The sequence below is a fragment of the Budorcas taxicolor genome, chromosome 18 (assembly GCF_023091745.1).
Source record: "Budorcas taxicolor isolate Tak-1 chromosome 18, Takin1.1, whole genome shotgun sequence".
Lineage (NCBI taxonomy): Eukaryota > Metazoa > Chordata > Mammalia > Artiodactyla > Bovidae > Budorcas > Budorcas taxicolor.
In genome coordinates, this window is record NC_068927.1 from 5,309,921 (window position 1) to 5,327,375 (window position 17,455).

Sequence of the window (17,455 nt, forward strand, 5' to 3'; positions counted from 1 at the left end):
CTATTTGTGATGCTGACTGTAAAACTTTTGTAGATATTCCCTACTTGGCTAAAGGTTTTAATCTTGTTTAATTGTTGAATTTAATCAAAGACTCTTTCTGCATTTATCTAGAAGACTATATTTTCTTCAACTTGATTAATTACATTGAAGAGTTTTTAAATGTTAAGCAGTCCTTATATTCCTGGAATAAACTTGATTGCATTTTGACCTATTACATCTTTTCTTTATTTTTATATCCTAATATAATATTGTAAGTATCTTTTAAGGATTGTGGGATCTGTGTTTTAATAAGATTGGCTTTTGTTTTCCTCCTTACATGTTTTTCTTTTTTTGTCAGATTTTGATATCACAGTTATGCTGGCCTCACGAAACAAACTGGGAGACATTCTGTTTTTCTACTTTTTTGAAGTGCTTATATGATGCTTGTGTTTTTATATCCTCAAATATTTAGAAGAATTCATTAGGGAAAACAAAAGGGACTGAAGATTTCTTTGTGGGAACATTTTTAAATTGTAGATTTAGTTTTGCCTATATATAAGCAGCTCAGATTTTCCTGTGTCTTGCCTGCTTTGGTAAATTACAGTTTGGAATGTGTCTATTTAATCTTTAAAATCATTGGCATAAAATTATTCCAGATATCCTCTTATTATCATCCCCATGCGTGCAGGATCGTGGTAAAATGCTCTTTTGCATTCCGGATATTGGTTGTGTCTCTTCCTTGATCGGTCTAGCTAGTGTTTTTGTTTTTCATCTACATCTCCTTCAAAACCTTAAGACAAATACCATATAATATCATTTATATGTAGAATCTAAACTGTGGCACAAATGAATCTATCTATAAAACAGAGACAGACTGACGCAGAACAGACTTGTGGTTTCCAAGGAGCGTGCTGAAGGGTGATGGGTGATCTGGGAGTTTGAACTGGTCAATGCAAGCTGTTCCATTTAGAATGGATAGCAACAGGTTCTGCTTAGCACAGGGAGCTGTCCATGATATCCTGTGATAAACCATACTGGAAAAGAATATAATAAAAGTATATATATATATGCATATAACTGAGTCACTTTGCTGCATAGCAAAGATGGGCACAATGTTGTAAATCAGCTATACTTCAAAAATTAAATAAGTGTCCTTTGAAGCCTTATTTTTAGTATCTATTTCCTGTTTCATCCTTGGTTTTACCTTTCTGTACTTTTCCTGGTGTCTCCATTCATCCTCAGTTCATTCATCTTCTCCTCCCTTCTTTTGATGGCCATGTGCTCGAGAGCAGTGACTTCTGCTCCACTTGTGATCTTGATAATTTGGGTCTTCTTGCTCTTTTTTTCTTGGACAGCGACTAGAGATTTATCAATTTTAGCAAACTTTTCAAAGAACCAGCTTTTGGTTTTGTTGATTTTCTCTAACGCACTCTGTTTTCTATTGCAATAATTTGTGGTATATATTTTTATTACTTCTCCTCTTCTTCTTAAATTGCTCTATATCCTTTAGTTCCCTAAGATAGAAACTTGTTTATTTAGATCTTTATTGTTTCTAATACATACATTTAATGCTAAAAATGCTGCTGTACCCCACAAATTTTCATAAATTGTTTTTCATTTAGATCAGTTTTTAAAAATTTGACTAGGGATTTCTGCTTCAACTTGGGTTATTTTCAAACATTTTGTGACTTTCTAGCTATCTTTCTGTTACTGATTAATAGTTGAATTCTATTGTGATTTGAGAGCATACTTTGTATGATTTGCATTCTTTTAAATTTGTGAGGGCCCATGCTTCATGAACTTGAGAGGACTGTTTCTGCTATTGTTGGCTGGAATAGCCTAAAACGCCAGTTAGATCCAGTTGATTAACAGTGATGTGGGTCTTTTACATTCTTGCTGTTTTTCTTCCTCCTTGATGTGTCAATTAGTCCAACTTTTGTAATGGATTTGCCTGTCTCTCCAGATCGTTCTGTCGGTGTGTGCCTCATGTGTTTAGACTCTGCTGTTTGGTCCATATGCAGAGAGGAATGTTAAGCCATCTTGGAAAATTGATCATTTTGTCATTGTGCGGTGTGCCTACTCATCTATGATAATCTTCCTTTTTCTGAAGTCTGCTTTGTCTGAAATTAATATAGCTATTCTAGGTTTATTTAGATTTAGCATTACTGTAAAAAGTAAAATATAAAATGAACACCAAACTTGAAAATTCCCTGAGGAGACAAAACCATTTAAGCCACATAAGCAAAACTAAATCTAGCCTACTTCATGTGCATAAGCAAAACTTAACTTAGTTTACTTCTTGTAAATGCCTCTGATAATCATCAAAGGAACTTAAGTCATCTTCCTTAACATGGTATCAAATAATCACTTTTGATCAATCTCCTGCCCTCTAGAAACCCTCACTGTCATAACCAATCACCATAAGGTTAAACCGCTTCCTCATTTTTTCACTTCATAAGCCATTCTGTAATGTTGTGCCTCTGAGCTTCATATTAATTTTGAGGTTGCAAGCGTCCATTTCTAAACTGTTCTTAACATGCACAATAAACTCTTTGTGATTACTATTTTATTGATTTGGTGGTTCTAATTTTTCTATTCATGACTTTTTGAGATTAACATGGCTTATCTTTCTCCATCTCTTTACTTTTAGTCTAGTTTTAGTCTTCCATTTAAAATAGATTTCTTATAGAAAGCAAATGCTTGGATCTGGCCGTCCTTTATACGGCGTTATGCTCTGAAGACCTCTGTGTGTTAAGCAGCGTATTTAGATCTGCCTCTAAAGTGCTTATTGACATATTTGGATTGATATTGTCTATCACATTTGCAGCTGTTTTCTCTTTGTTGTATTTGTACTGTGTTTTATTTCATTTGTGGCTGTGCTGGGTCTTTGCTGCGAGCTAGGACCACTCCCTGGTCGCAGGGCACAGGCTCCTCACGGTGGTGGCCCCCTTGCTGCGGAGCATGGGCTCCAGGGCGCATGGGCCTCCGCAGTTGGGACATACGCACTCAACAGCTGCAGGTCCAGTCGCGTGGCACACAGGCCTATTGCTCTGCGACACGTGCGGTCTTCCCACATCAGGGACTGAACCTGTGTCTCCTGCACTGGCAGGCAGATTCTTTCCACAGCCACCAGGGAAGCCCTGTCTTATGTTTTTTGTTCCCCTCTTTTCTTTTTCTTGTTGTCCTTTTTAATGCCTTATTTGAATTGAATTGAGCATTTTGTAGGATGCTGTTTTATCTCTTCCTGTTGTTTCTTTGGGGCTTCCTAGGTTGTGCTAGTAGTAAAGAACCCACCTGCCAGTGCAGGAAACATAAGAGACGTGGGTTCGATCCCTGGGTTAGGAAGATCCTCTGGAGAAGGGCACGGCAACCCACTCCAGTATTCTTGCCTGGAGAATTCCATGGACAGAGGAGCCTGGCAAGCTGCAGTCCATGGGGAGGCAAAGAGTTGGACACAACTGAAGCAACTTAGCATGTGCTGTTTCTTTAAACAGTTCTTGTAATTAAGAATAAGAAAAATGAGTTTATCTTACCTTCTTTTATTCTTTCTCAAATACTTTTCCTCTCTTTACATATAGATCAAGGTTTCTGACATTTATCATTTCCTTTGTCTGAAGAACTTGTTTTAAATATTTCTTGCAGAGTGGGTCTAGTGGTGAATATCATCAGCTTTTTCCTGAGAAAATCTTTATTTCTCATGTAGTGTTGAAGGATAGTTTCTCTGGCTATAGAATTCTAAGATTATTTTCACTTCTTTCAACACTTTAAGTGTTTTACTCCAATCTCTACTTGCTTGTATGATTTCTGATATAATTTCTAATGTCCAATGTAGTTCTTATTCTTGTTCTTCTAAAGGTAAGGTATTTGTTTTCCTCTGGCTTGTTTCCAAATGTTCTCTTTAGTTTTGCTTTTCTGCAGTTTGAATGTGTATGACTAAATAGTTTTTATTTTGATTTCTAACCTGCTTATTATTCTTTGAACATCTTGGACCTTGTGTCTATCATTAATTGTAGAAATTCATTGGCCATTATTATTTCAAATATTTTTTCAGCTCCATTCTCTCTACTCACCTTCCTTATTCCATTTTTGCATATGTTACAACTTTTACAGTTATCCTGTGGTTATTGGATATTCCCTTCCACTTTTTTTTTTCCTCTTTGCAATACAATTTGGCAAGTTTGTATTTTCTTATCTTCAAGCTCACTGATTCTTTCTTTGGCTAAGTTGAATGTATCAATGTACCCATTAAAGATACTTTCATTTCTGTTACAGTGTTTTTGATTTCTAAATATTTTGGAATCTTTGGTTCTTTCTTAGGTGTTCATGTCTCTGCTGATATTACCCATGTGTTCTTGCATGTTGTCCACTTTTTCCATTAGAGTCCTTACCATAGTCATCATAACTTTTTAAAATTTCTAGCCTGATAATTCAAACATATGTAAGATATGTGAACCTGATGGTGATTGTAATTCAGTTTTGATGATTGTCTTGCTCGTTGCCTGCCTTGCAACTTTTTGTTGAAATTTGGACCTTTTGTGTCTAGTCGTGGGAACTGAGATAAATAGGTCTTTCCTATGAGAATTTATATTTAGCTGGCTAAAAATTGGGCTGTATTTAATGCTTTCCATACGTGGTATGGGTGCCATAGACTTCAAGTTCATCTAGTACCCTTGTTTTTGCCTCTCCTTTGACTTCAGCATCCTCTTCAGAGGTGGTCTGGGTTTTGCATTTTTCTCAGTTGTTATCCAGTATTATTATCCTGGAGTCCTGTTGGCATTGGTGGTATGATGAGAGGGAATGAGAATGTTCTCCAATATTGTGATTAAATGTCAGTGCTTTAGCCTTTGTCTTAAAACTGTGACCTTCACTAGTATTTCTAGAGGTCCTTGGGAGGTTGTGTGCTTAGTTGTGTCTGACTCTTTGTGACCCCATAGACTGTATAGCCTGCCAGGCTCCTCTGTCCAAGGGATTTTCCAGGTAAGAATAGCAGAGTGGGTTGCCATTTCCTTCTCTAGGGGATCTTCCTGACCCAGGGATCGAACCCATGTCTGCTGCACTGCAGGTGGATCCTTTGTCCACTGAGCCATCAGGGAATAGGCTCTGGCAGTTTTTTCCCCTGGATGGTAGGTCACTCTGAGTGTAGCAATGATTACCCTTACCCCCTCCTTGCTAGAGCCAAGAAGAAAAAAATTTTTTTCCTGATTGTCACAGAGCGTTACTGTGGGCTTTCCCTCCAGGAAACTATCTATGCTCTGTGACAAGGTCTCAAGAGTTTCTCACTCTCATGCTAGTCCACGCTCGGCCTCTGTCAATTCATCAAGATTACCATGCGAGCTCCTATCAGTTTATGGCACCAGCGGATGGGCAGATTTCTGCTGTCTTTGGGTGGCCTTCTCTCTCCGGATCTCAGAGGTGTGGTTTGTCATGTGTATTAGTCAGCTCAAGCTGCTATAACAAAGTGCCATCGGCTGGGTGGCTCAAAAAACAGGCATTTATTTCTCACAGTTCTAGAGGTTAAGAAGTCCAGGATTAAGGTACTGGCTGACTTAGTTCCTCGCGAGGAGCCTTCATGGTTTGCAGACATCAGCCTTCTTACTGTGTCCTCACCTGGCAAAGTGAGAGGAAGCTCTGGTCTGTCTTCCTCATCTTGTAACCCCATCATAGGGTCCCCACCCTCATGACTTCCTCTAAACCTAATTACTTCCCAAAGTCCCCACCTCCTAATACTGTCATCATGGAAGTGATTAGGGCTTCAACCTACATGCTTTAGGAGGGACACAACTCAGTGCATAGCACCATGTAATCTCAAGTTTCTGATGGCTCTCAGAAAACTTATTGATTTTCAGCTTGCCCCACTTTCTTGTTCTATCGAGTGATGGTTTCCCAGTTCTTTAAATAACATAGCTGATGCCTTTCCTATTCACTAACCTGTGTGCATGTTCAAGACTATAAATTTCCTTTAAGGACAATTTTTGCTGATGTTTTATTGCTTTCTATTGTGTGTAGGACATTATATATGAAGAATTGAACAGATAATTTGAGATCTGGAAGGATCTCTTCCTACAGAGTATAATTACAGTTGCTTCTGTAGGCAGCAAGGACCATGAGGCCTCTCTGACCGTCATGTAATCTCACAGGTAGAGAAAATGGGAAGGTGAATTTTCATCCCTGTGGGGAGTTGTCTCTCTCTGTCTTACCATTTATTCTTAGCTGTAGACTCTCAAAGTTTTGATACAAACCCCGTGGAAGCTTATGGGATATTCATGCCCCTGAGGGCTCTAGAACTAAATTTTTATCTTTAACTCTGTGAAATTGTCCAAAAGTGTGCTCAATTTCTTCTCTTTAGAAATCCTTAGGTCACCTAAAGAGGAAAATAAGGGTCCCAGAGGTAGGGCTGGTCTCTGTGGCCGCTCTTCTCCCAGATCTTGGACATTTAATATTTTATTGTCTTTTAGATCTTCAGTCCCTGTTTCGCATTTTGTGTATAGCTTTTAGCAGGGGAGTTATTCAGAATCTCCTACTCTACCATTACCTTAATATAATTAGTTTTTAGTTAAAAGTTATTTTGCATCTCAATCAAATTTTAATCTTTCACAAAATTATCCATGTATTACCCTAATATAAATTTATGTCCATATATCAGCCACAAAACAATTTATTACTATATCTCAACAGTAGTTGAGACCATGGTATCTGGTCCCAACACTCCATGGCAAATAGATGGGCAAACAATGGAAACAGTAACAGACTATTTACCTGGGCTCAAAAACCATGGCAGATGGTGACTGAAGCCATGAAATTAAAAGACACTTGCTCCTTGGAAGAAAAGCTCCGATAGACCTAGACAGCATATTAAAAAACAGAGACATTACTTTGCCGACAAAGGTCTGTGTAGTCAAAGTTATGATTTTTCCAGTAGTTGTGTATGGATGTATGAGTTGGACCATAAAGAATGCTTTAGAACTGTGTTGTTGGACAAGACTCTTGCAGGTCCCTTGGACAGCAAGGAGATCAAACCAGTCAATCCTAAAGAAAATCAACCCTGAATATTCATTGGAAGGACTGATGCTGAAGCTGAAGCTCTGATACTTTGGCCACCTGATGTGAAGAGCTGACTTATTGGAAAAGACCCTGGTGCTGGGAAAGATTGAGGGCAGGAGGAGAAGGGGACGACAGAGAATGAGATGGTTTGATGGCATCACCAACTCGATGGACATGGGTTTGCGCAAGCTCTGGGTGTTGGTGAGGGACAGGGAGGCCTGGCGTCCTGCAGTGTATGGGGTCGTAAAGAGTTGGACATGACTGAGCGAGTGAACAGCAACAATAGTTACTACAGTGAAGAATGCATCTTTCATGTACTTTTTCTCTCTTTCCTTTTGATATATCTCTCTTGAGAATTCAAACCCTTCTGTGCTGAAAGGGCCTAACCAGCAAGTGTCCACAGATTCTAATATAATGGCTGGTTTGCGGTTCCTCAGTGAACTATTGTTAATAATTTGGTGTCCCTCAAAATAAATATTTTAACGCTATTGAATATTTTCTGAGAGAGATAATAGAAACTGATTTAATATTAATAAAATTCGATACCCTTTTATTTTGAAAATTGAGTGTTATTGTATATTCAGAACAAAACTTAACTTTCTGATTTGACTGCTATACTCCCTTGCTGATCTTCTGTTACATTAAACAAATTCCATTCACACTCAAGATAGAATCAACTTTTGTTAGACACAGTTGCAGTGTCTTATGCAGCGTATTAATATGTTTAAATGTTAATCTTATCTGGGTTTATGTTAGCATATTGCCCATTTTTTGATAGTTCTTATTTTTCTTTGCTTTTTCTTTTACATTTTTCTAGACCTGATCTCATGGGAGGCATACTTAGTAAAGATTTATAACCAACATCATAAAATAAAGAGCTAATTTCCATTAGACAGCATGTTGCTGTGATATATTTAGTGTCTGTCTATTAGCTGACTGTGTCAAAATGAATTGTACTTGGAGAAAAGGTCATATGTAAGTCACATGAATAAGGGAGTTCAGAGGATTTTACTATTTGCCTCTTTGTTGTATTGAATTTCTACTCATGTTACTGTTTATTTTGGTGGGAGCTGGACGATTCTATGTGTAGTTACAAATATGCTATATAACAGCATGTAACTGTTTCCATGTTTCTGATTTATTACAGCCATGTTTCGGAGCCCCTCATGAACTGCCATATGGTTATCTTCCTTTATGCATCTTGGCTTTCATAGATGAATTGCTCAATTACTATTTGCAAAAGAAATTAATGCTATTACACTTCTTCATAAACTTCAGAATCGCTATGAAAATACTTAAAATCCTGTGAGAAACTTTAATTCATTAACTCAATAAATTATCTTGGTTAGAGTACATTTCTAAACCCATCTATGAACACCTCATTGAGTTTGAAAATCATCAAGTCTTGAAGAAAAATGCAATTAAGGCTTTTGATTTTTATCACATAAGATATATCACCTTAATTTTACTTGTAGATATTTCATATATTTGATGATCTGATGGCATATTCTTTTACATTATGCATCTACTAGGAGGTTACCATTTATATGAAAGTATCCTATTGATGACTGAACATTTGTCTTTTAATTTTGAGAAAATGTAGTTAATGGAACAATCCGATTGTCTGTAAAATCAACTGGAAGAGGTATGTTCCGGCCAGTAATAATCTAAGTTGCATTAATTTCAAATGTGTCAAAGATGTTAAATATAAATTATGAGGAAAAGGGGAAAAAAAACCCTCAGATAAAATATCAGGTTTCCTCTAGGGTTGGTTGGTTGTTTTCATGTCCTGTAAGAGAGAGGCCTTTTGATGCTTAGCTAAATTATGGGCTTTTGTTTCAGAGAAGTATGGAATTAAATCCTTACCCTGTCACTTTCTAGCTGTGTGGTTCTAGGCACATAACCTCTATAATTTTTGTGATCCTCAGTTTTATGGTGGGCAGAGAAATACTTCACAGCCTTGAGGCAAGTATTAAAACTACATAATATGTATTTCTGCTGTGTCTGATGTTGAGACACAACCTTTCATGTTAAAGACAGTCGGACTGATAGCACAAAAGACATTTGTTACTTACTTATTCCTGCTTTTGAAAGTTAACCCTAGTGAACTCTTCTGCTAAAACCTTTTCTCTCTCTGAAAAATTTTGAGATAAAATAGCAAGGGGAAAAGAGCACGATGTATCCACAAGCCTGAAGAATGTTCAAGGAGCAGGCCAAAGACCAAAAGCACAAGTCAGTCTGACCTGCATTGAAATGCAGACTCTAAAGCCCCTCCCACAGATGTGCATGACAGTCCCTCAGGTCATGCAGACCCATGCTCAAGTTCAGAATCTGTAGTATAAGGGAGGACATACACATTCTCATAATAAAATTATTTTTCAAAAGAGAATGCAATGTTTAAATTCATGCATTCCTTTATGAATTATAATGATATGAAAAAAATCTTATAGCAAATTGAGAAAAGTCTCTTAGGCAATGGAATTACATTAGGAGTATTAGTATGCATTGGACTTTTCATTTATAAAGCAACATGGCCTCTACAGACATTATACAAAAATTCCTGTTAGATTATTGAATTCCACAATAGAATCTTTATTATCTTATGTTTTAAATTATCAACATGGGGAGCAAAAAATGCAAATATTATTGTTCAGTTAAATATGCTTAATTAGTAGTAATGGTGCATGTTTTCCCAATGTTATTGATATTAGAATATTATTTAAGGTACCCAAAGCATTAATAAGTGATATTTTTGCCTGTTCTGTCATTGTACACACTTACATGTATGTGTTACTTTATTTTGTTAATTATTGTAAAATTAGTATATGCTAGTTAAAAAATTTATAAATGAATAAATTGAACTAAATTAAAATCTCATATTCCCCACCTCAAAATTTCCCTTATCCCTTGTAAGAAATAATCACTTAAAATTTTGAATGTGCCCAGATGTTTTTATAACTTATACAAACTAAGTAATTTACATTTCTTCTTTATGTTCTCAAAATGCAAACAACTCATAAATTGATCACATAAACTGTGAAAGTCTTCCACTTACAGATGTCCTCTTTCCATTGACCTATCTGTAGCCACTGTCACCTGCATCTTTTCTCCCAATCCCATTAAATGCTGAGATCATCATAGTGCCATCTATCTCAATCTGTGAACTTATATTAATTTTGGAAAAATGCGAGGTATTTTGGAGGGCTATCTAATTCATCATCCAGCTGTTCCCTGCAAGAAATCATAATTAGGTATTGTATTAACCTGCCAGCCATACCCAGGAAAACAGAATCAGAAGTATAAGAAAGTCTGATTTGGATTGAATATCTATAAACATGGTCCTCAACCTTGGAGACACATTACCCTGACTTGGAGAGCCTGTAAAGAATCAGACATGCACACACACACGTACAACAATGCCCAGTCTGAGCACTGGGATGTTTAATATGTCATTCAGGTTTGGGAAATACTGTCTAAAATGAAACTGCCCTTTATCAGCCATTCTAAAGAAAAGGTTGTTATAAATGGGCATTTTCAGGCAAATGTGCATGGTTTTGACAGAAAAGGAGACCCTGGTGTGCTAAATATGAAGTGAGGATGGATATTAGGTAGTGTGACACAGTTAACCTTTTATATTAGGTCCTTGACTGGTGGAATAGGATGGAACATTCTAGAAGTGTCTGGTTAGTAGAGTCCAAATATCTGTGGGATTAAACGATGTTCTTCTGTTTGTTCTAGGAAATACTAGCCAAGAATATGGGACTAACAGATTTCAAGCATGCTGCTTAACTGTTGCTCCCTCAGGAGACACAGTGCTCATTTGTACCTTCTCATTCGACCTGTTCACAGAGATACTGTAGTCAAGAAACTTGTTGAACTTGGGTTTGTTTTTAAGCCCAGTGTTACCCAAACATACACATCCAACAAATATTTTGTTGAGAACCACTTTGAGCCAAGCCATGTTCTAGGTACTACAGAAGGAAGGTCAGTAAAAGTCCATGCTTTATAGAGCTTATCTTCTGGGCGGTTGAGGCAGGGTGGAAGATAAACAAATAATCAAAAATGATCCCCAAATAATGAGTAATATGAAGAAAATAAAACAGAAAGGTAAGATGCCAGGGTACCAGGTGCACTCCTTCAGAACCTGGGGGATCAGAAAGGGCCCGTGTTAGGTGGCTCTCTTTAGAACAAAGCCTGAGATGCCAAGAGGAGCTGGTTGTGCCGAGATCATAAGGGGAGAACTTTCAGAGTGGAATGAACAGCCGGTGGTAAAGGCACTCAGGGGAGCTGAACTTAGTTTCCACATGGAGGCTCCTTGTGCTTCAAGCGTTGTGGAGGAGGTTGCCAAAGATGGTGCTAATGTCTGATAAGGGATTCGGATTTTGTTCTAAGTGGTAAAGAAAGCAGTGGGGGTAACATAGTTTATTTTACCTTTAAAAATCGTACTGACTGCTCAGAGGGAACGAGATTAGGGATATGGTTGGGCATATGGCATGGGAAACAGAAGGCTGAAAAGATAAGGAGGAGGCCATTGAAGTAGTTCTGATGAGATACTGTTTTGTTGAACTGGGTGGTCATAGCTGAGATGAAGGGAGATGCCCCGATTTGGGATATAATTTGAAGACACTGTCACAGAACTGCCTATTTTGTGTGAGCCTGAAAATTGGGTGTATGAGGTATTGGGGCATTGAGGGATAAGGGGAATCAAATAAAATTAACTTGACTATGAAAAACCCAACTTTATTATCATTATTATTACTGTGTTAGAAAATATTTTGGTAAATGCTTATTTGTGAAGTAGAAAGAAAAGGAGGCAAATGGATAGATTCCCTGGGTATTGGTGTTACTGAAATATTTGCTTTGTCTGGTATGGTCTACATGAGGGGGACCTCATTTGTGGATCGAGTCATGGTAAGGGAACCTACCACGTGGCTGAGTTCAGTTCAGTTCAGTTCAGTTCAGTCACTCAGTCATGTCCGACTCTTTGCAACCCCATGAATCGTAGCACGCCAGGCCTCCCTGTCCATCATCAACTCCTGGAGTTCACTCAGACTCACATCCATCGAGTCAGCGATGCCATCCAGCCATCTCATCCTCTGTCGCCCCCTTCTCCTCCTGCCCCCAGTCCCTCCCAGCATCAGAGTCTTTTCCAATGAGTCAACACTTCGCATGAGGTGGCCAAAGTATTGGAGTTTCAGCTTTAGCATCATTCCTTCCAAAGAAATCCCAGGGCTGATCTCCTTTAGAATGGACTGACTGGATCTCCTTGCAGTCCAAGGGACTCTCAAGAGTCTTCTCCAACACCACAGTTCAAAAGCATCAATTCTTCGGTACTCAGCCTTCTTCACAGTCCAACTCTCACATCCATACATGACTACTGGAAAAACCATAGCCTTGACTAGACGGACCTTAGTCGACAAAGTAATGTCTCTGCTTTTGAATATGCTAACTAGGTTGGTCTTAACTTTTCTTCCAAGGAGTAAGCATCTTTTAATTTCATGGCTGCAGTGATTTGGGAGCCCCCCAAAATAAAGTCTGACACTGTTTCCACTGTTTCCCCATTTGTTTCCCATGAAGTGATGGGACTGGATGCCATGATCTTCGTTTTCTGAATGTTGAGCTTTAAGCCAACTTTTTCACTCTCCTCTTTCACTTTCATCAAGAGGCTTTTTAGTTCCTCTTCACTGTCTGCCATAAGGGTGGTGTTATCTGTATATCTGAGGTTATTGATATTTCTCCCGGCAATCTAAATTCCAGCTTGTGCTTCTTCCAGTCCAGCGTTTCTCATGATGTATTCTGCATAGAAGTTAAACGTGGCTGAGTAGATCATAATAAGACCCCTTATTTTGTTGCATGTCTTGATTGTTACAGTTAAACAAAAAAAGGAGGAGGAGGAGGGAAAGAGAAGGAGAACGGGAAGGTGGAAGGGAAATAAGAGGTGGAAGAAGATGAAGAAATAAAAAATTTTAAAGTTAAAAATCAATTATTGAGAACAATTTCTGTCGCATCCTAACTTTTTCACATATGCAGCTTTACCATATGTCATGTAGGAGAAAATAAAAGCTGTTTAAGTGTGGGTTTTGCAGGTGTTAAGTAGATCCATCCTGATATTGTGAAAGGAACATTGCTTCTGGTCATACCATATAATAGTTTCGCAAACACCAGAGGGTTTTTGTTTGTTTGTTTGTTTGTTTGTTTTCTTGCCATTTTAACATTTAATTTCCTCATTTGCAATTTGATGGTACCAGCTCAGCAGCCGGAGAAGGCAATGGCAACCCACTGCAGTACTCTTGCCTGGCAAATCCCATAGAAGGAGGAGCCTGGTGGGCTGCAGTCCATGGGGTCACTAGCAGTCAGACAAGACTAAGCGACTTCACTTTCACGTTCCACTTTCATGCATTGGAGAGGGAAATGGCAACCCACTCCAGCGTTCTTGCCTGGAGAATCCCAGGGACGGGGGAGCCTAGTGGGCTGCCATCTATGGGGTCGCACAGAGTCGGACACAACTGAAGCGACTTAGCAGCAGCAGCAGCTCAGCAGCTCAGCAGCGTTACTATGGTCTTCATAGCTTTCAGATTCTAGAGTCTGTCAGTCTAATTTCAGGCCTTTCCAAATTATTATTGATTCCAGGTTCCCTTAACAATTTTTAAAATAGAGATGCTTTTACTTTATTATTTTTTTATTGAATAAAAATGACGTGTAACAACAGTTTTTGATGAGTGTATCCAGCTACGTGGTGAGTGAAGTTTAAGAGCCTATTCTCAGAGTGTAGCTCTGACTTGAATGTCTAATGACACTTTCCTTTATGTTGCTGAGTAAGATGAGAAAGTGAAACAGCAGAAATAAGTCTGAACCATACTCATTCATTAACTACGTGAGCAACTTCCGTGCGGAATCTGATTCTAGTTTTTGAATACAAAAGGATGTTCTCACTCATCATGTCAATAACTTTTATTTTCCTCTGCACTTCATAGAAACAAACTTTACTGGGGGTTTCACAGTGAAAGCTGACTTCATGCAGACGGTGGGATTTAAACTGCAATATAGAAAGCAGCTTAGACTATAGAAACTTCTGCAGATGAAACATTATGATCTCACTCTTAATGATGGTTGCCATTTTATAAGTTATAAAGCAAATCAGACACTGCTTATTGGCGTTTTAGGGGACAAAGTGAAATAGATACTCTCCAGTTGCACTGATTTCCTTCTTGCTCTTTTCTTCTAGGGATTTGTAGGAAATGCAAACGCAGACAGTGTTGTGTACTATAGACTCCAGCCTTCTATCAAAGCCAGATTTCTGCGCTTCATCCCTCTGGAGTGGAACCCCAAGGGCAGAATTGGAATGCGAATCGAGGTGTTTGGATGTGCATATAGTAAGTATTTGTTTATCCAACACAGTGGAATAGATATCAAAGGAGATGTTTTAAAAGCCAAACTATATGCTGAAATTGACTTCAGAGCTGTGTAAAGAGACAGAAAAACAGGTAATTTTTGTGGAAAGCTTTATATGTGCCCATACATGCCAATATTGGCTTATGTGTTCTGCTTTTATATTTTAAGTCAGAAATGGAAGCATTTTATTGACAAATTGATACAGAGATAGATAGATAGATGTTTGTAGACACATGTGAATCCATTTACCCAAATCTGATGTTACTGACTATATCTTAACTTGTAAATATTAGAACTTATCTCTGCAGGCTATATTTTATGATGTTTCATTTGGGTAGCCTAAATTTAATAAAAGACAGCGACCCATTTAGTAAAACCAATCATCTGTTCTGAGAACAAAGAATGCTTTTCCTCTGCAGCCTAAAAATAATATGCCATGAAACTCACTTATAAATATGCTATGCCTGAACATAAATTCATAGAGAAGGTAAAGACCCCTGCCAAAGTGTAAAATGTGTTTGAAGTACTTTCACATAAGAAAAGATAGAAACCACAGATTTCACTTAGTCTCCTCTTAATGAAACATTTTATTATGTCTTTCTGTGGGACAGGGACCTAAGCGTTATTGATAGTCTACCTCAAGCCACACCATCCTGTCAGATGCCCTTTTATTAGAGAACAATGAGTTAGTTACTATGATCTACAATTATCAGACCAGCAGTCTGAGGTTTGGAGACAGTCAGTAATTTGCCCAGTGTCTCACAACTTAGTCCACAGAAGAACTGTTCAGTTCCACTACATCCTGATTCCTCTAGTAAACCTTTATTTCTTTAGCCGCTAAAGCTTTCTTCTCACGTGTCTCATTGCTTTTTCAGGCTCACTTTACTTATGTAAAAGGCAGGCATGTCATAAAGAGGACAGGCAGCTTGTTGAATTTGTCTGCACTGTGTCGGACAGAGAAATGGCGTTGACAGAAATGTCATGATTGTATTAATAGCAATACAGCACTCATGTTAATAGGATTAATTTTAATAATTCTAAAAGTAACATTTTTCTTGAGTGCTTATTATATGTTTGACACCACATTAAGCAGTTAGTTTATAATTCAAAACCAAGTCCAGATAAATATTATTAGGTAACTCTTCCATTCCCCTGCTTTGCAAATGAGGAAGCTAAAGTTTAGAGATTCGACTCTTGGGGCTGTGACTCGCTCCAGTTGCCCAGATAGGAAATGACAGGATTTGCAGCCTCATCTGCGAGACTCCAGAACCCCAGCTCATGCTCTGCCTCCTCCAGCTGTTAAATCCGAGACGAGCCATGGGCAGCTTATTCTCACCATCTGCCTGACTTCCTGGTAGCTTTCTTGGCTTCTGCAGTTCAGCTCAGCTGCTCCTGGTATGTGTTAGCTCCTCCCTTTACAATGATCTCACTTGAATAAAATTATCCTTAAAGAAAAAAAAAAAATCCCACCCAACATTGTGATTCTGGAACACAGAATCTGGACAGTCTTATTTGTCTTAGGATTGTGGAGTTTTACATGCCATACAGTGGACAATAAGCAAAGCAAACTCCAAAATGATTCATATTTATAGTTACATTTTCTACTGGTTCAGAGCATCCACTTTGCAAAATATTTATCACTGTATAATAATAGCAAACAGTTATTGAGCACTTACTTTGCGTCAAAAAACAGTTTTTATAGATACTCTAATTTAAATCCTAAAAAATCACCCATCCAAAGAAGTCTTAGAAATATTAAGCAGTTTTCCCAGCAGCACACACTTCATATTTTGAATCTCATACGTAAATTTGACATTAGTTTAACAAGGCTACTGATGCTAGTTTCCTTTAGTAAAGTCCCTATGAAGTGACTGCTGAGAAAGGAGGGTCTTTGAGTCTCTGTGAAGTGGCTGCAAGTTCCTTTGAGTTCTCTGGTGCCTCGTACTAGATGATAACTCACCTTCCTCCCATTTCCCACCCTTGTATTGATCTGCAGCCCCATGGAACAGTGTTTTCACTGTGACTTCATTTGCTGTCTCTTGGAGTAAAGTACAACATCTATGCATTTAGTCAGCCTCCTTTTTTCATGGACCCACGGTTGAAGGATCAATACTGAGAGGAAGTATTTTAAACTCAAACATAAACACACATGGTAAAATGATATTGTTGTTGCTGTTCAGTTGCCAAGTCATGTCCGACTTTTGAGACCCTGTGGCCTGCAGCACGCCAGGTTTGCCTGTCCTCACCGCCTTCCACTGTTTGCTCAAACTCATGCCCATTGAGTCAGTGATGCCATCCATCCATCTCATCCTCTGTTGTCCCTTTCTGTTGGATAATTTTGGATAAAAGACAAAAAAATAAAAATGGAAAATACTCTCATAGATGATAAAAAAATAACTACAACAAGGTTGGTTGTGAATGCCTTATGGGAATGTATTTGATCAAGTTGACTTTAATTCCTCAATTACACCATAGTCAACACTTATTTTGCATGTATGCATAGCATTAGCCTTGCAGAATATTAGTTTACTAAAACATTATACTATTTAATTATCATTTAGTTCAGTTCAGTTCAGTTGCTCAGTCGTGTCTGACTCTTTGTGACCCCCCAAACCACAGCACACCAGGCCTCCCTGTCCATTACCAACTCCCGGAGTCCACTCAAACCCATGTCCATTGAGTCGGTGATGCCATCCAACCATCTCATCCTCTGTTGTTCCCTTCTCCTTCTGCCCTCAATCGTTCCCAGGATCAGGGTCTTTTCAAATGAGTCAGCTCTTTGCATCAGGTGGCCAAAGTATTGGAGTTTCAGCTTCAATATCAGTCCTTCCAATGACCACCCAGGACTGATCTCCTTTAGGATGGACTGGTTGGATCTCCTTGCAGTCCAAGGGACTCTCAAGAGTCTTCTCCAACACCACAGTTCAAAAGCATCAATTCTTCAGCACTCAGCTTTCTTTATAGTCCTACTCACATCCATACATGACCACTAGAAAAACCATAGCCTTGACTAGATGGACCTTTGTTGGCAAAGTAATATCTC

At 38.4% G+C, this 17,455-nt stretch overlaps 1 protein-coding gene across 1 annotated transcript in view; it reads left to right on the forward strand.

The window, feature by feature from the left end:
- Window positions 1-17,455, forward strand: part of CNTNAP4 (contactin associated protein family member 4) — a 273,276-nt gene that overhangs the window by 132,535 nt on the left and 123,286 nt on the right. Inside the window, 1 exon segment of the mRNA XM_052655607.1 lies at window positions 14,246-14,393. Within this exon segment, the coding sequence (XP_052511567.1) occupies window positions 14,246-14,393 (148 nt within the window).